Source organism: Gallinula chloropus (genome assembly GCF_964237585.1).
Source record: "Gallinula chloropus genome assembly, chromosome: 2".
NCBI lineage: Eukaryota > Metazoa > Chordata > Aves > Gruiformes > Rallidae > Gallinula > Gallinula chloropus.
The window spans coordinates 99360422-99379390 of NC_140086.1; the positions used below are offsets into that span (position 1 = coordinate 99360422).

Sequence of the window (18969 nt, forward strand, 5' to 3'; positions counted from 1 at the left end):
TAACCTCCCTGAACAAGATGCTCTGTGCTGGTTTGATTTATACATGTTTAAGAGCTGGCCTTTCTTATTGCTGTATTAACATAGTCTTGGGCGCTATGAACATTTCACTCATTACTCATGTCACTTTATAATTAACCTTTTGAAGTTTTAAATGTTTCAACACAATGTCACATTCCAAATTTATCAGCTCATGCAATGACCCATGGCTTTGCCAGTTTGTTAATCAATGTGCCCAGGAAAATTGAGAACAAATATTTGCATTCCCCTAGGGTAGAACTGGGGTCAAAAGAACCAAAACCCCATTTATACACACCATCACCACCCTGTGATGATGTGTAAAGAAAGGAATGTTCAAGGTTCAGTGATCAAAAGCAAATTAGAATGATAAGTTTTCTAAAGCTATTACAGCATAGGAAACACCTTACCTATTTCATGGAAATGCAACTTTTTTTAAGTGGGCAGTTTTGTACACTTTGATGAAAGATGCAGAGTCAAACTCACTGAAGTGTTTGGTCAGTCCAAAATCATTTCAGCTATCCTACACATTAATTAACCTGGATAAACTACATTTCCCTGGCTACCTGCCATTGCTAGATGGTACACTGGATAGTACAAAACAGCCTTGTGCAAGAGCCTACTAACCTTTCTACTGGTGTGGATACACAGCACCACTCAAGCTGCTATTAACTGACCGGATTTCCTGGCTTCCATAAATAGGTCACAACACCACGGCAGTACATAAACTTCTCAGCCCACATAAAGCATAGATAAGCCAGAAAAAAAACTATGCCAGAATAAAGAGTCATGTGCTGATTCCGGGAGCCTTCTAGACTGCCAGGCCCCTACAAAATTCCCAAAGCATTTACATGAGGTAAATCACCCTCCTTTTCAGCCACAGTAAGTGAAAAGGAGTTCATATTCCCTGTGCATCTCACCCCATCTAGCTCAGCTCTGGAAAGAAAAATGGTTCACTTGGGATCTGTCAGAGTTTTGGGGCACTGGATTAGGTTTCAGATCTTCAGCAGGAATAAATCAGACATTGGCATGGCCTTATTTGCCCAGGCACTTAGCCTGTGTGGTGTTCCAAAGTAGATCACATCTCTGTTACTTCTGAAGCTAAAACGTATCTCCTATTTCTTCTCCAAGTTGTATGACACTACACCCAACACTGTTTGCAACACACACAATGACGGGATCAATAATATACATTTATTTTATTCAAGCAAAAGAGACCCTGATGCTCATTTCTGTCATTGACATAATACTGCCACCTCTGACCAGTCTTGCTTTGTGTAATTTGTGTATTTTTACCAGATTCCTTAGACTCATTTAAACCACAAAGACGTGGTGGTGTCCTTAGTGGATGATCAGAAAGACCTGAACCTGTGAACAGTGACAGCTGAAGAACAAAAAGCACACACTCCCACCCCAGATTTTTTTTTCATAATTTTTAATCAAAGGTAAAAGTTTTTAATGCTTCCAGTAAGTCAACTCAGTATGCAGCAACAAGTTTTTAATGAGACTAATGTGCCTCATTAAAAGCTTCAGTACTGGCATCTCTTCCTCCAGCCTCCCCACAGGCCAGAAAGAGCAGTTACCCTACAAAATAAGGCAGGCGTGTTAGGGAAGAGACCAACTTTCAAGTTTCATATCAAACCCAATGCCATGAAATCTCCAGTGGCATGAATCAAAACCTCTTCAACTTTTTCTATTGCTTCAAAATCCACTAAATCCATCTGTAAACAAGCTATTAATTAAAATGCTCAGAATTATACGATTCAGCTATATGGAAGTACAGAAAGAGAAATGTTGTTAATTCCAGTCCCAAGCAGAAAAAAGGACACAGCTTATGTTTAAACTGGATGTCTGGTCAGTTGTTCTCTGATTTCTCCTGGTATTAGATTATGAACGCTCAGGAAGAGTATCTGTTTTGTATATCTTGTTGTGCTAATTATGTTACCAGGATACTAAATACCAAACAATGACATATAAAATTTAACTATTAAAGATGTTGCTAGGGAGATTAAATATGTATACCAAAATTTTTTAACCTTTGCATTTTGATAGTCTCATTCCCAAACTACACCTACAGTAGAATTCCTAATTTGACATCAGAAAATGAGAAATTCCTCAGTCTGTGACACCAGCAGTAAAAGAAATCAAAGTGGTCAGATACAGAGTAGCAAGATGGTTTAGTTTTCCATATTGGCACAGGAATAGGAAGTGGACCTTTATACACAGACATACAAATACTGTGTGTAGAGTAATTGCTCTATGCATAAAAGTAGGCTGTGATGTGCTAATTAACTGTGTCTGGCCCACAAGACCCCACAGCAGGAGTGGTACTGAACTGCTGTGCTGAGGCTGAAGACCACCAGCAGAAGGCACATTCTGCCAGTCACAGTTTCATTCTGTAGACACATTTGATCACAGGAACAGATCTGTGTAGTTCCCTAGGAAGCAAATGTGCCCTGTTTGATGTAGCATGTCTCCATTTCTACTACTAAAATTACCTCTATCTTAGCTGAACCCAGAACAGTCATCCAGTGTGACCATTGTAAGGACAGATAGGCACTGGATTAGAAAAATAAATATAAAACGCTAACATGTTCAAACACTCACTCAAATCCTTTTAAGTGTCAAGTGTTTTCACTAGATAGAGATGTTTTAGTGATTCCATGCAGATAGAAATATTGGGGTCATATATGTATTTATGACCCAAATATCTGCATGGAACCTGAATACTGGTTTTGAGGAATCTTTACCAATCCTCTGAAGAATCATTAGTAAAAAATTTTATTATTCCATTCTACACATACTCCTCCAAGTATGACCACGCTTAAACCACCTGATAAAAGAAGTGCAACTGAAATAGTTATGGAACAATAAAATACATTTATGTAAAATGCTGAAAATAAGCAATGAATCACTGGAAAAACATGACGGAGACACAACTACTACATGTGAGCCAACAGAACTGCAGAAAGGTACCCAGGCCTAACATGGGAGGAACATGGAGCTGGAAAGTAGGACAAGACCTGTTGGGTGGTGGGCAGAGGGTCCCTGTGCCTCCCCCACACCAGGGACCCTAACACAAACACTGAATCTGACAGTCCAAGAGCCAGACACAGACACTTGTAATGCTAAACAACAGCATTTCAGAATGAACACACTAAAAGAAATTTGGTAAAGCAACCCCAAACAGCTACATGCTTCCCAAACAGCTCTTACAACTTCCATTTTCCCACTTACTGCCCTACAGCCATTCCCAATCTATGGGTTATGATGACACCATAAGTAAAAAAGTGTAGTAAAATGCGGACCAGGATGTTTTCAATGATGAAACATCATAGAGAACAGTGGTGAATCCAAGGAAAGGAGTCTACATCCATCATCCTTGTCCCTCTATAGTACAGAGCTAACTCTTAATATTGCTTATATAGAGTAAGACATGGAAGTAGAGTTTTCTTAAATAACTTCATAAATTCTTTTCTAGAATACAAGTCTGTAAAAAAAACAAAACCAAAACAAAACGAAGTGGAACACAAATGACAACGAATCTTGAGCAGCACAAAAAAACCTTGTGCCAGAGCTTGCCACACAATCACCTTGTCCTAGAAACCCAGGAGAAAAAAATTAACTATTGACAAGAAAACCTCAATGTTTTTAACTACCTAAGAAAAAACTGTTGGTCATAAGTCAAAGAAGAAAGGAGGTTCAGCTGAACACATTATTGTAAAACAAAAATAATTTTAAACAAATAGTTGCCCACAGGATTTGCAAATATAAAATCTCAGTTAATTCTTACCCTACCCCAATGACAAGTAAAATTCATCTTTTTTCGTGCACAGGAAGAGACTACTAGATCAATGATAGTGCCTAGAGAAATAAAAATGTCAATACCCCATACATTATAATTAGAAAATAACAATCAGTACCTTTTGCAAACAATTAAGTTTATAATAAACAAAAGGTAACTCTGTTAGTCCACACTTCCTCAAGAGATTAATTGTTAGATTCCTCAAGCACATCATTTAAAATGTATTTGTGCTTACAGGTCACCTTCAGTACAAAAGGGATCTGTCTTGCAAAACAAGAAGCTTGGTTGCCAAAAGAAGTGATGGAACCAAGACAATTCTATGATTCTATGGTTCTGTGGAATCATACATGAGGAATCATTTGTATCAAAGCTTTAGCTTGGGTCAGGATGAAATCTTAGTACTACATTCCCTGTCAGTAACATAAGTGTAAAATGTTTTGAGATATATTACCGCATAAGGGATCTGAAACAACCAAGAATCTGGCTTTCAATTGCTAAGACTGACACATAATTTCCCATATTTCTGGGACAAGTGTTTTCTTTCACGCTTACTGCTCTCCTTGGTTGAAAGAGGAAGAAGGCAAAAATCTGAACTTAGTCTCTATCATCACTCTCTGCACGAAAAGTCTAAACTAAGATGGGATGTGACAATTCTGAGGGGTTAGCTTGTTGCAGAATCTATCAAAAGGGATTTGAAAAATCAGGCTTTTCCTAGGAAAATTGCTCCAGCCTTCTATTCAGAACAACTATCACAATGCTATGGTGCAAGAAACACATCATCACTTACCTGTCAGGTGAAACAGCAAAATAGAACGGAAGGAGTATTGCCATGTCCATAAAATGCTTAAACCAGATACAAATTTGCTCACACAGTCTTTTTCTCCACTGCTGCTGCTCGCTGTCTTTAGCTCTGATTTGATCTTTTCTCTGCCCCTCTTCATAACCCACAGCTCACCCCTGTGACCATCGTGTCAATCAAGTGAATTTGTGGCACTGTGACAATCAGTTGAGTGGCACACTGATCTGTGTTACAGCAGCAAGAGAACTGAGGGGATTTTCCTAGACTTTTGCACTGCTCCTACTGCTCCTACTGGTAAGGAGAGCTAAGTACAAACAGACAAGGATGTGCCCAATACACATAACAGCAGATGAATCGAGAAGAGACAGAGATGGCTTTCTAATCCCACCAGCCCTCACCCTAATCCCACCAGCAGCATTCAGCAGTGGAATAACTTGTGAGGATGTGCTTGATGATCGTTCAAAGGTTAATGCATCAACATTATCTCAGAAATCAGGGAACTGAAGTCAGGTTTTAATATGAAACTAAACAAATTGCAGACTGATTGTCAGAAGTGAAAAGGATCTTGCAGGCCTTTCTAACCCCCTTCCTTTCTTCTGCAGTTACCAACTTTCTCTTGAACTATTCCCTTCCTCACACGTTTATGGCTGATGATGTGAGGAAGATTTGCAAAGGCAAAAATGGTATCAAGGCATCTAACTGTCTTTGAAATCCAGTAACTGTTGAAGTACCACAACTACCATCGGTATTTTTGCAAAACCAACAGCATCCCTTCTCCTTCTTGGCCCTGGGGATGTCTCAAAGTCTATTGGAGCCAATGATTACTGAACTACAGACATCATTTGAAGTGGCAATATTGCAAGTCCTGCTGCTTCGAAACATTTAGTAAAGGTTGGGTATCAATTTCACACACTTCACTTCTATCATAAGTTATATCATCCTGCAGGAAATATTAGAGCAGCTTTCCTTTGCTTACCGTCCTGTACTGACACTAGTCTACAAAACTTCACCCAGAAGAACAGGCCTGTAAGTTGAAGTTCATATCTAGGGTACAATGGTCAATAAAAAGATTTCTTTTCCATCAGCTGAGCATTTGGCCCATTTCTTTCAGTTGTTTGGAGGACTTACACTGGTAAACTAGATTTTAAGACAGTAGACACTAGAATAAAGAAATCTGTCATTGATATCAGAAATGAAATTGTTTCATTGAAGTCTACCTTGAAATTTGATTTATATCAGTAGTAGAGTGACTTTTAAGTTACTATTTTTTAAAAGACCCAACTGTGGTTGATAAATCACATGTAAGTGGAAACATGTTTCACTTCTCGCATGAAAGAGATGGATAGTGCTTAATGAATTACACATTATGTAATTGGTTCATTGGTGTTTTGTAACAACACATTTACACTAAGACCTTCTTGATGAAAACTTCCCCAGAGCTCCTCTTGTCAATGGTAGAGGACACACAGAGAACAGAGGCACTTACTAGCTCTAAACCCTTGTTAGTTCCAAACATGTCAGGCAAGGCAAGGTGAACCTTACAGACCAATAGGACCACAGTATTTGAGAAGCTCCAGCTAAAACCAAACCAGATCATAACAGAGGTAAATAATACTGTTCTAGTCCAGGACAGAACCTGGTTCCAAATGTTAAATCTCAGCACCTTACAAGAACAAATTCTAAAGGATTTCATTAGATGAGTTCCCAAAATACATGAATGCAGAATACATTTTTTTTTCCACTTCCCCAGCCTGGAATAGCTTCCTTATAAAACCAGATGTACATATTTCAGTAAAGAAGAGAAACCTTCTGATGGACTACTTATTCTGTCTTGTCACTCCATGAGAAAAGTAGAGAAGAGAGTTTCATAAGAAATTAATGCTTTATACTCCCTGTCTATTTTTCTTTCTGAATATAGGATTCTGTATTTACACTGTATCACAAGCATGATTTTTTTCTTGTTTAATTCTAGTTTGACACATGTTTTCTAGTACTGTGCAAATTTGAAGTAATTGAGATGCTGCCTCTGAAGGATAACATTAAAGAACTCCCAAAAGCAGATGTCAAACATTTGGCAGTTTAACTTACATAAAACAAAACCTACAGCTGCTGCATCAGATTTTCTTCCTTTTGCTTTCCTTCTCACTTACCAGAATTGGAAACAGCTTTTGTAACTGTTGTGCTGGAGAAAAACCTTCACCAAGAGTCATTCATTAGGTCCAAAATGCCAAATGAAGCACGCTTCATACGACCAGAATTGATACCCTTGTACCTAAGCATGATGATATCATCCTTAACCACTGAACATGAATTTCTCAAATACTGTGCTATCTTTCTAAAGTTTTCAGATCCTTGATATATGGCAGGTACAGAAAAACTGTAATCACCACCACAGCATCAACATGCTTCCAAAACCTTGTCTTGCACAACTCAGCTTTAATAGCTCCAAAAGAAACTCCTTCTGTGGTCAAAAAAAGGTCCTGTACCAATTCTGAACATATTACCAGCACTCAGGAGTACTGTAGCACAGGGCCATTTATTGCTGTGATTGCTCAGCCCCAAGAGCATAGTCAGAGCCATCTGCAAGGCGAGAAATGTGGAGGCATTCCCCACACTTGCTGTCTCCAAGATGCTGTTAACAGCAGCACTACTGAGGTCATGAGAATAAGCTGGGGTCCAGACCATTAATATGGGAGCCCTGACAAATTATTTCATGCTTTAAAAATGTCTGGGGGGAGGTTGAGGGCAGAGAAGAAGGAAGGCAGGCTGTGCTGCCATCCAGAAAGACTTAGGCTGGAGAGTTGGGTGGGGAGAAGTTAAATGAAATACAAGGGCAAGTGTAGAGTGTTGCATCTGGGGAAGAACAACCACAGGTACCAGTATAGAGTGGGGACTGGCCTGTTGGAGAGCAGCATAGAGGAAAAGGACCTGGGGGTCCTGGTGGACAGCAGGAATACCATGAGCCAGCAATGTGCCCTCATGGCCAAGGAGACCAATGGCATCCTGGGGTGTGGTAGAAGGGGTGTGGTTAGTAGGTCAAGAGCTGTCCTTCTCCCCCTCTACGCTGCCCTGGTGAGGCCACACCTGGAATATTGTGTCCAGTTCTGGGCCCCTCAGTTCAAGAAGGACGGGGAACTGCTTGAAACAATCCAGCACAGGGCCACCAAGATGATTAAGGGAGTGGAACATTTTCCTTACGAGGACAGGCTGAGAGAGCTGGGTGTCTTCAGTCTGGAGGAGTCTGAGGGATGACTATATTTCTATAAATATGTAAAGGGCGAGTGTCAGGAGGATGGAGCCAGGCTCTTCTCAGTGATGTCCAATGATAGGACAAGGGGCAATGGTGCAAGCTGGGGCATAGAAGGTTCCATGTGAAACTTTTTCACTGTGAAGGTGGCAGAGCACTGGCACAGGCTGCCCAGGGAGGTTGTGGAGTCTCCTTCTCAGAAGATACTCAACATCCACCTGGATGCATTCCTGTGTGACCTACTCTAGGTGATCCTGCTCTGGCAGTAGGGTTGGACTAGATGATCTTTCCAAGTCCATTCCAACCCCTATTTGCCCACAAAGCTGTGGTGAGGCAAATAATCAACCAAATAACTATTAACTTCTTTCCTCCCGTCCCCACCCCAGACCACCAAAACACTAGAAAATCAGACCTGGCACAGAAATTTCTGTGTACATGCATAACTCCATGGGAATCTTCCTACTGAAGTCATTGTGACAATCCACAAATTACACCTTGCTGTGCTTACAGGGCTGAGCCATAAATTTATTGCTTTAGCAATGTTGCCATTCACACATACATAGATTTTCTTCTTCTTCTAATGAAACAAACAGGGAGGATTTTATTTCTGAAATTCAATCTAAAAAAATGCCTTATGAAAGCAAAACACCTTTGTGGGCTAGTTCAAAGACTGCTACAAGGCTTCATAGAAGAACGTGATTTTTTTTTGTTTGCTGATGCAAATCCAGCAGAATCAGAGAATAACAATGTAGCGATACCATTGACCTCCTGCTCCTAAAACACATCTAGATTTTTGATTTCTAAGTGAATGCCTGAAAAAATGTAAAAAGAGGACTTTCTTCCTCACATATTTTTAACATAAATATATTTAGACATTAAAACTTCTGTTACTAGCCTCCTGAAAGTTCATTCCTAGGACTAAATGATGAAAACAATTGCATTATTCATAAACCCAGATAAAAATCTGTAGACTGTTACTAGGTTTCATCTCATTTTTATGACTCCTTTCCCCAAATAAATCAATCACAGAGAGTTAAACTCATCATGGGGAGTTAAGCTCTCCACAGAGACCACGAAGATTGCAAACATAAGTCAAATAGGAAAAAAATGAAAGATGAGATAATTGATGGTTTATACTGGTGAGTATAAACCATCAATTAAGTTGATTTAAAGCCCTGAGAGATGGTTGAAAGTGCTGAGATAATAAAGAAGAAGCACCGATGAGCACTGATTCTTGTCTTACCAAACTTGCAACTGTAAGTAAGAAACCCACAACTTCTACAGCTACTTCTCCAACTCCATGGAATTTTTATTACACTGAGAACCTTCTATGGATTTGCAGGAAAACCATCAGCCTTCAAAACAGCATTGAAGTATCAAGCCTGTGGTTGTCCTGAAAACTGCCAGTATCGAAGATATGGTTAAGGTCTTCCATGAAGACAGCTACCTTCCCAGGAAAGGGCATATGGAATTAGTCACACTGCCCACCATTAGTGTGAGTCACACACAGTAGCGAATGCATACTGCCATTTGCAGAGGTAACTAGAAGCTATTTCCTCAAGTTCTCTTTTTCCCATCCTGGATACAGAAGAACGATTTCCTTTCTCACCCAGATACTGTTTTAGCATAAAATATGATGCTAACCACACATTCAGGTGGCCAGAAACAGTAGCAAAGACTGGTCATACATCCAAAGGTGTGTTTTTTGGTTCAGACCTGTGTTTTATATGTTTAAGGGTCAGGTAAGTGTAGTATCGCTGCTGTACAAACATTTTACCTTCCCCCAAAATTACAATCTCTTACTTAGATCCCAATTAAAAGTGAGATAAATTCTTGATTGTCAATCCATGCACCCTGCAAGAAGCCAGTTTCTGCAAGATTCACAAAACTTTATCAGAGGAAACTCAGGACTGCAATAACAAAATGCTAGAGGTAAAAAATTGAATTTGTGAATAAAAGACATGGTAAAGCTTAGAGTGTGCATATGTGAAGGTGTGTTTCTCAGTTTTATATACATGTCAGAGCAGAGCATAACCCTTATGCCTCATCAGTGTTTAATTTAATTTGTCCTTTTTTTTTAAATTGTTCTTTTTTCCTTTGTAAAAAAAGACCAAAACAACAAGGAGATATGAATGGCTAGACAAAAAGAAAACCCAAACAGAACTATCTCTACAAAGTTCTGGTTGATTGCACAAACAAATAACCTGGGGAAAAAAATCCAACTGAGAGTAAATGCATATGGTACTTGAAGTGGTATATCAAATCTTTGACTTAAATTTGATCTTCCTGCTGATTGTGACCATTTGTAAGACAAAAATACAGGTTACAAAGTTATGACCAAATGCAGCAGTCGTATTTTATAGCCTCAGAATAAGAAGTATCCAAGCATCACCACAAATGCCATTGTAGCACTAAGCTCTCAACTTTGAGGGTCTTCTCCAATACAAGGTGTCCCACTGTCTGATGACACCTGCCACAAAAACCACTGAATTGCTGGAAATGTGGCACGACAGCACGAAGCAAAAGAAATGTAAAAAAATTGTGAGATGATGCTTCCTGTCAGGCAGAAGCTGTGATTCAAATGCTTCCTGGGAATCATTGCTATCTCCAAACAGAATAAAATTAATTGTGTTGAACTAATGAAGAGCCACACATGTCACAAAAATCCTCATGCAGTATTTTGAAGACTGCAGTTGAATCCTTAGGCTATAGCATACCACTGTTCAAGAGAAACAGGTGAGTTTGGGGAATTACGGACTAGAACTAGTTAGAAGTTTACAACTGAAACTGGCACTGACTGGGAAAAGCACTGCAACAAAGTGTGATTTTTTTCAAACAAAAATATCCCTTCTCCAGAGAAAATATCAAGTTTTGAAGAAAATTTGTTGATGTAAAATTCCCAACTTCTCATTCCCATCTTTTTCTGCACTCACACACACACAAAATGCTCCCTTAGGTTTATGACCAGACCTAATGATGACAACGTGAGATTTTTTTTACAGAAACTTTTTAACTGGATGCAACAATTCAGAAAGCTGAGTGGAATACAATCAGTGTATCACGCTCAGAACAGTAAGAGTGATAATCGCTTAAAAATAGGTTCAGAATTCTAGATAATTGCATTATTATTAAACATAACATAAATGCAGGCATGTGACTAACCTTAACCGAATGTTTACTTCTTAAATATTTCAGACATCCTACCTCATTATTGACTTCAGCAGGTTTTTTCTTTGTTTCACCAATGCCCAAGTAGCTGTGGAAGGAAAACAGTATTGAGTATTTACAGAAGTATCTAACTTACACCAGACAAATATTTCTACAATTTTTCCATACATGAAGCTTTAAAAATTTACCATGCTTCAAAAGAATATAAAAACTAACTAATTCAGGATTTTATTAAAAGGGTGTTAATATAAATCTGCAAGTTGGCTCTCTGGGCTAATACAAAAGATGGGGGAGTACCAATTATCTACCTTCAAGTCACTGATGAACAGAGTAGTGATCAGTAAACCCCCTGTCAGAAAGCAGCTCACATACTACTATGAGGTGGATCACTAAATATCAGCATAATAACCTAAGTATTCAAAGTAGTTTCTCACAGGAAGTCCCTAACAGATGTAAAGCTTTGTGCCACGCGCATTACAAGGACTCACGCCACTTGAACTTCAACAGGACATGGACACACCTGGCCACTGTATATCCTGTTTTTTCCATGGTTGTGATGAACCAACAACATCTTCAGAGTTATTTTATGAATAGACAAAATGCAAGCCTCAGCTGCACAAGAAGACAAAACGATACTGCTCTCCATCAGATTACATGTTCCCACAAAAAAAAGTGCATTAACCCAAAAGTGTTAGTTAACAGACTCAGTGATGGATTAGCTGTGTGTTGTTTTTCCAAAGACAGTGTTTAAATAAGACTTCAAGCATGAGTATCCCATAGACTGTCAAACAGGCAACTCTCCAGGTACCAAAACTACATTGACTCCTTTCCCTCGTCAGCATTCCAAGAGCCATGAGATCAGCTTTTCGCATGAGCACAGCTCTTGGTAGCTGCTGGCACTGCCAAGATGTTCCTAGTTCTCAGTGCTGTAGAACAAGTCACCTTTGTGGGCAGTTATAGCTCAGCAGCAGCACTTTTCAGCACCTTCTGCCAAGAGCTAAACACGAGAACAAGAATGGTTGGGATATCTATTCTGTGCCAAGTGTGTCTAATCCAACAGTTGGTGAATGGCATTTGCTATGGGTTCTCCCTATTCCCACTTTCAGTGGGAAACCACAGGTGCTTTTCCAGTCTTATGAGACTAGAAGACTCTACCTGAGAAAGGCAGGAATACCTGATGGCAAACATTAGTGCAAGCTCACCAAAAGGCCTCAGAACCCACAATACATCTGCAGTCTTCCAGTAATGTCATGCTGTTAACATGCAGTGCTAATGACTGGGATAAGACTTGTTTGCCAGAGGAAACTTTTCTGACTGCCAAAAGTTCAGAATTCAAGAGACCTAAATGAAAGTGCCCAAGGAAAAAAAAAAAGAGAAGGGAAAAAAAAGATAAAGAAATCATTCATTCTTTGGAAGAATGGTGATCATTTATCAAAGCACCACAGAATGGCCACAATAATTTCAAAGCTTCAATGTGAAGGGACACTAATAAGAGAAAGCAGTGCTTCCAGGCAGTGCTTGAAAGTGCATGCCAGTCAATGGTTTGGAAAAAGGCAAATGTACCTGAAGGGGCCTCCAGGAAAGCTGGGGAGGGACTTCTTAGAAGGGCATGAAGATGGAGTGACAGGATGAGGATGAACAGTTTTAAAATGAAAGGGGGTAATTTTAGACTGGGTATTAGGAAAAAATACTTCATTATGAGGGTGGAGAGGCACTGGCACAGGTTCCCCAGGGAAGGAGCAGCTGCCCCCTCCCTGTCAGTGTTCAAGGCCAGGCTGGATGGGGCCTTCAGCAGCCTGGTCTAGTGGAGAGTGTCCTGGCCCACGGCGGGGGGGTCAGAACTAGATGATCTCTAAGCTCCCCTCCAACCCTAACCATTCTATGGTTCTATGAAATGTAAGAAAACAAAGTGTCTAAGCCTCGTGTTTAAAAACAAAGCATTGCAAGCTTCTCCACATAAAAGAGAATGAGTTTTCAACTCCCCCCCCCCCGAAAAAAAATCTTAAGGTCTACATGACTGAAAAGAAATAAACGTCTCAGACAAAATATTTACAACAGTTTATAACAACAGCTACTGAACATGGTTCGTGTTTTCTGGGCATCTGTGAAATGCCTCAAGGAGAACTGAGAAAAGTGTAAAAAAAAAGCAAATATATAGACAAAGGCTTAAATTCACAATGCAGAGGTCTGCGCATTCAGCTGCCAAATTTCAGAGACCTGCAAATCTGAGGGCCAAAGGCCTCTTTTGGGATAGGGGCACCCAAAAAACTCCCAGACCAAAAGATTTACAAAAGTATTACAATTTACTAAGAAAGCAGACATACTTCCAGCCAAAGACTATCCAAGCCAATGATGAAAACTACAGTGTTGTTTAAATAGATGCTGCTGGAGAGAAGACAATCTACCATTAATTAATGAACACAGACACAAATGAATGGGCAAAGGAAGGAGGGTAGAGCAGCAAGCTGAAGAAAAGGTTAAAAATCAAAACTAGCTCCAACACAGACAGTTTTCTTTCAGGGAAAAACTCCACATGGGTGCAAGCCTCAATGCCTGTTTTCACTTGCAACTGCAACAACTACAGCATAGCAACACTCCTCACCGCATACACCAAAAAAGCTTGTATTCACTTAGCACACCTGTCACTTACAAAACAATCTAGGAAACTTGATATATTTTATGGAAATTCCCAACAGTGGTTAATAGTTCCTCATTTAAAGCAAAGTTATACATATTTTTCTAAAAGCAGACTTTTAAAGTGCTAATTATTTTTATTTTAAAAATGGAATATATTAGCGGTTAATATTGACTAAATACCCTCAGAGCTATCTGTCTCAGGGCTTGGAACGACAGACATGCGGGTGCTAAAGGTGAGCACAGTTTAGTCTAGAATTCACTGCAGACAAGGAATTGCAGATTCAGTTCTCAGAGTAAGGCATCTGAGATGAAACAAATGCACAGTTTGAAGTGGAGCAATGACACTTTCAGAATCCTTCTCCTTGGATCCTCTCTCCTTCCCATCACACTCCCACACATCGGTGCGACAAGCCTTCCTTTCAAAGTTCAACCCTTCATAGTTTACCACAGCTCATAGCACAGTCTTATCACAATGAGCATGTCCAACAAGCATCACTGCAAAAAGTTTACTAAAAGCGTACAAACGTCTCGCTGCTATTAGACCAGGCTCAGATCCTTTAGGGCAGATGCTCTGGTCTCCCACAGATGCAGTTGCTTTATCTTTGACTGTGACACATACACAAATATACAGCCTTCTATTTTACTCCTTCAATTCCTTTCAGAGAATCACAGAATCACAAGGTTGGAAGAGACCTTTGAAGATCAAGTCCAACCATTCCCATCCTATGCTAGACCATATCCCTAAGTACCTCATGTAGCCTTTTTTTGAAGACATCCAGGGAAGGTGAATCAACCACATCCCTGGGCAGCCTGTTCCAGGCCCTGACAACTCTTGCAGTAAAAAATTTTTTTTCTAATGTCCAATCTAAACCTGCCCTGGCACAGCTTCATGCAATTTCCCCTTGTCCTATCTCCTGTCACCTGGCTGAAGAGACCATCGCCCACCTCTCTACAACCTCCCTTCAGGTAGTTGTAGGTGGTGATAAGGTCTCCACTCAGCCTCCTCCTCTCCAAGCTAAACAGCCCCAGCTTCCTCAGCCGTTCCTCATAGGATTTGCCCTCCAGGCCCTTCACCAGCCTGGTTGCCCTTCTCTGCACTCGCTCGAGGACCTCAGTGTCCTTTTTATGGTGAGGAGCCCAGAACTGGACACAGTACTCAAGTTGCAGCCTCACCAATGCTGAGTACAGGGTCACAATTACCTCCCTAGACCTTCTGGCCACACTGTTTTTGATACAAGCCAGGATGCCATTGGCCGCCTTGGCCTCCTGGGCACACTGCTGGCTCATATTCAGCCTGCAGTCAACCAACACCCCCAGGTCCTTCTCTGCCTGACAGCTCTCCAGCCAACCTCCCCCAAGCCTGTAGCACTGCCTGGGGTTGTTATGGCCCATGTGCAGCACTCTACACTTGGCCTTGTTAAACCTCATCCGGTTGGTCTCAGCCCATCGGTCCAGTCTGTTCAGATCTCTCTGAAGAGCCTCCCTACCCTCAGGCAAATCAACACTTCCTCCCAGCTTAGTGTCATCTGCAAACTCACTGCCGGAGCATTCAATCCCTGTAACGAGGTCATAGATAAAGATGTTGAACAAGACTGGGCCCAGGACAGAGCCCTGGGGGATGCCACTCATGACTGGCCTCCAGCTGGATTTGGTTCCATTCACCACCACCCTTTGGGCCCGTCCATCCAGCCAGTTTTTAACCCAACCCCTTTCAACCAACCTCATCTCCTCTGACTTTTCTGGCTAACGTATTTCCCTAATTATCATTCTGTCTACAACCCAGTTAAGAACAAGATCAACATTAAGCCCTTCAGCCTATCTTAAATAAAGTTTGTGAAAGTACCACCAGCATTTACAGCACTATATAAATAAATACTAACAGTGAAGAACCCCAGCTCTGAACACAGAAATGGAACTGGTTCTCAAGTCATTCAATTTATCCTCCCTACAGCACAGGACTGTGGCATACTATTAAGGGTCACATAAACCAGCCTGCTTTTGCCAAGTCCTTGATGTTAGCTTTTCTTAAAGTATTCTCTTTATTGACCTTAAATACATTGGTATCTTGTTGCACGCTGCAATCATGAAAATCTGAAAAGCTCTCGCCTTAAAATTGTGACCATAAAACATGAAATGACAAGAAAGAAATGGTTTCTCCCTCCCAAAATAAATTCAGAGTGCCCAATTCTCTTCACGGTCCATGCTGATGTCAAACACTGATTGACTTTCACCCTGTCTGTTGAACATAGAACACATTTAGGGAGGTGAAACATGATGTGCTGACAAGTAACAACTTTAAGCCATCCACAGAATCACAGAAATTTAATACAGGGAAAAAAAAAAACCATACAGTAGATCTTTATTGAGAGTTTAATACTGCATTTGCTATCAAGAGAGTACTGAGGGAGAGGGTTTATATTTAGCCTGTCATACATCTTTCTAGCTTCACAACTGAAGTGCAAGAAGCTTCAATAAATCTTCAGAAACTGACAGGGACCAAAAACCACTACGAATGCTCATATCGATTCTGTTCATTACAGACCTTTGTCCAGATACATAAGGAGCTTTCCTCAAAAATGTGGTGTCCCCAACTCTCCAAAAACAAGGTAAGCGAGGTCCTGTAATGCTGATAGTTCAGCATATGAATTCCAAATCATCTCCAGAAAGGGACTGCTAATTTCGAGATTTTTTTTTTTTTAATTCAAAAGATTGAACAAAGCATATAATTAGGAAATTGAGACCCTGAAATTCACTGCCAGATTTAAGAAGCATTGTGGATCACATGCAAAGCCGCTCTGGAACACAATCTAAAAGTCCAGATCTCCTCCATGATATTCTCCCAGTCACTCACTAGGAAATAGAGCAACTGTCAGCTTAATTCTCAGTGTCTGAGCAGGGAAAAGAAAACAAACAGTCATCTTTTAAAAAATGGGATGAATTCAGCCATTTTGATCACAAAAGACTATATACCTACCCAAAATGAAAAGTGATGGAGAGGTGGATAGCTGAGTAGACTATTTCTGACTTTTTAAAAACAAGCAAGAAAGGAAGTGCTGGGAATTAAATTCCCAGGCTCATCAACTTCACAGCAGGACTGTCAACACTCCACTTCTCTACAGCTTTTTCCCTGTTACCACTGGGCACTACTGACACCTGCACTTGCCATTGGTGCATGTCCTTTTTGTTAAAACTCGTTCTCCTTTTATACTGTCATGTCAAGGAGATGACACTATGCCACTGAGGGTAACAGCAGCTTTTCTGTGGCTCACCTCTAAAGCTCTTCTGCAGTTTTATCACTTACAAGCAGCTGTCTTTTTGCCTTGGATCACAGCCTTTAAGTTCTCTTTGTGCAACACCTCATAAAAGGGACGGGGTTGGGGGTGAGGGGGGTCCTCTGAAGTACTGCCACAGTGACAAACCCCAAATGCTGATACTCAAGTTCCATACAAATCTTACGTTATTGTTTTAGCCACTCACTTGAGTTTCTTGAAGCCTTCTCTGCCACCAGCCACATACTGCTCTCCAGTCTGAAGATCCTCCAGCTGCCGGACACGGTGCCCGCCCCGGGGGGTGTAGATGTTACGAACAGCTCCAAAGGGTGCCTTCACCCCTCCTGTCACCTCTTTCAGGAAGACCTCAAAGTTAGACACTTTCTTCTCATTGATGACAATGCGGCGGCCGGGGAAGAAAGGGTCTCCATTGCGATAAACCAGCACGCTCTTCACCATTGGCTGTGACAGCCACGACCCCTTCGTGCCAGGACTAGTCATGCTGGGTGGCTTCGGACCTCCTGTGCAGCCCGAGCCGCCCCGACGCTTCACCTGCACCTGTTGACTCAGGAGAAGGTTCCTGCCTGAGCACCCCTCTCACCTCCACCCTAACAAGTACCTGCCAGAGGCACAGCGCCCACGCCCACGCCGGGGCCTGGGCACCGGGGCCCACCTCCGGGGAGACAGAGGAGGGATCCGGGCGCCGCGGGGAGGGATTGCAACCTCCCCGGAGCTTGTGGCACAGCGCTGCTCGGCGTTTCAAGAGCGGCTCCTCCTAGGCAACCAGCTCTTGTTACTCCCAGGCGCCTGGGGAGGTTAATGGGGATTACACTAACCCAGGCGGAGGAAAACATTGAGTGGAGGGAAGCCTGAAACAGGAGGAAAATGGACTGCAGGGAACCCTTGGCCTCCCAGGGTCTTTGGCACCACGGAAAGTGGCTTCCTGCTACCCCCCTGGTTTCCTTGCGAAACTTTATCCCGCAGGTGCTTGCCCTCCCCCCTGCCCGGTCAGGAGGCTAACAGACCCCGAGCCAGCGGGCACGCCAGGGGCAGGATAGCGCAGGGGTCAGCACAAAACTCGGCTGAATTATTCACCAGGGGAAGGAGGACGAAGAGGTGTCATGCCCAGAGGCGGGGAGAGGGGACGCGGGAGCAACGGGAGCAGTGAGAGAAGCGGTCCGAGGACCCCGCACCTGTGCGAGGGAAGGAAGCCTGAGCTCTGTCTCCTCCTCCCCTCCGACGGCCGAAGCGCTGCCTACCGCCGCCTCTCCCCTGCAGCAAGCCAGGCTCCCCGACGCGAGGGAAGGGACCGGCCGCCTGAGCTGCCCTGAGGGGGGGAGAGAGGCGGCGGGGGAGAGTTGAGCCACCTTAGCGCTCTCACAGCAAGTACTGCCCGCTGGGCAGGGAGAATGAGGCGGCCGGGCCGGGCCGGGCTGGGCGGAGCTGCCGGGACACGGCGGCTCCGGGCGGGGCGGGTTACCGCCGGTAACGGTTCCCCCGCTCTTCACACGGCCGTCGGTGAGTACAGGATTAGCCACCCGCGAACCTGTCCCGTCACGGGCCCCGGCCCTGCCGTGCGAGGCAGGGGCCTGAGGCGGTGGTAGGCTGCGTGTTTGAGCCGGCCCGCCCCGGGCAGCCGCGCCAGCGGAGGACGGGGCAGGGGAGAAGGAATGCCGGAAAAACACGTAATTTCATTCACATCTGACTAACTTTTCTCGGGATTTCTTACCAAGGGGATCAGATTTTCCCCTCTCAGGCATAAACCAGACTTTGGCACGGTCACGCTCATGAAAACGCTGCACAGCAGAGGCAAGGGGCAAGCCACAGCCCTCACGGGAACACAGTTTCTACAACACGAGTAGCTGCTTCAGGCTCCCTGCTCCGGCTTCTTTTCCTTATTCCTTCGTTGGTTCTGATCTATGCTTTCTCCACTGCAGATTTAGTTATTTGGTGCCTGATCTTGCCGTCGGTTCATCATTAACACCGGATGATTACCACTTGTGTGTACAGGACGGTCCAGGTACGAACA

The 18969-nt window shown here is 42.5% G+C and overlaps 1 protein-coding gene across 1 annotated transcript in view; it reads right to left on the bottom strand.

Annotated features, from left to right (window-relative positions):
• DCDC2 (doublecortin domain containing 2) overlaps positions 1-17535 on the bottom strand; it is a 66402-nt gene extending 48867 nt beyond the window's left edge. The window contains exons 1-2 of the mRNA XM_084279978.1: positions 17149-17535; positions 11071-11122 (exon numbers count right to left, since the gene is read on the bottom strand). Coding sequence (XP_084136104.1) covers positions 11071-11122; positions 17149-17441 — 345 coding nt within the window. The 5' untranslated portion in view covers positions 17442-17535. The remainder of the gene's footprint in view (positions 1-11070; positions 11123-17148) is intronic.
• Positions 17536-18969: the final 1434 nt, after the last annotated feature.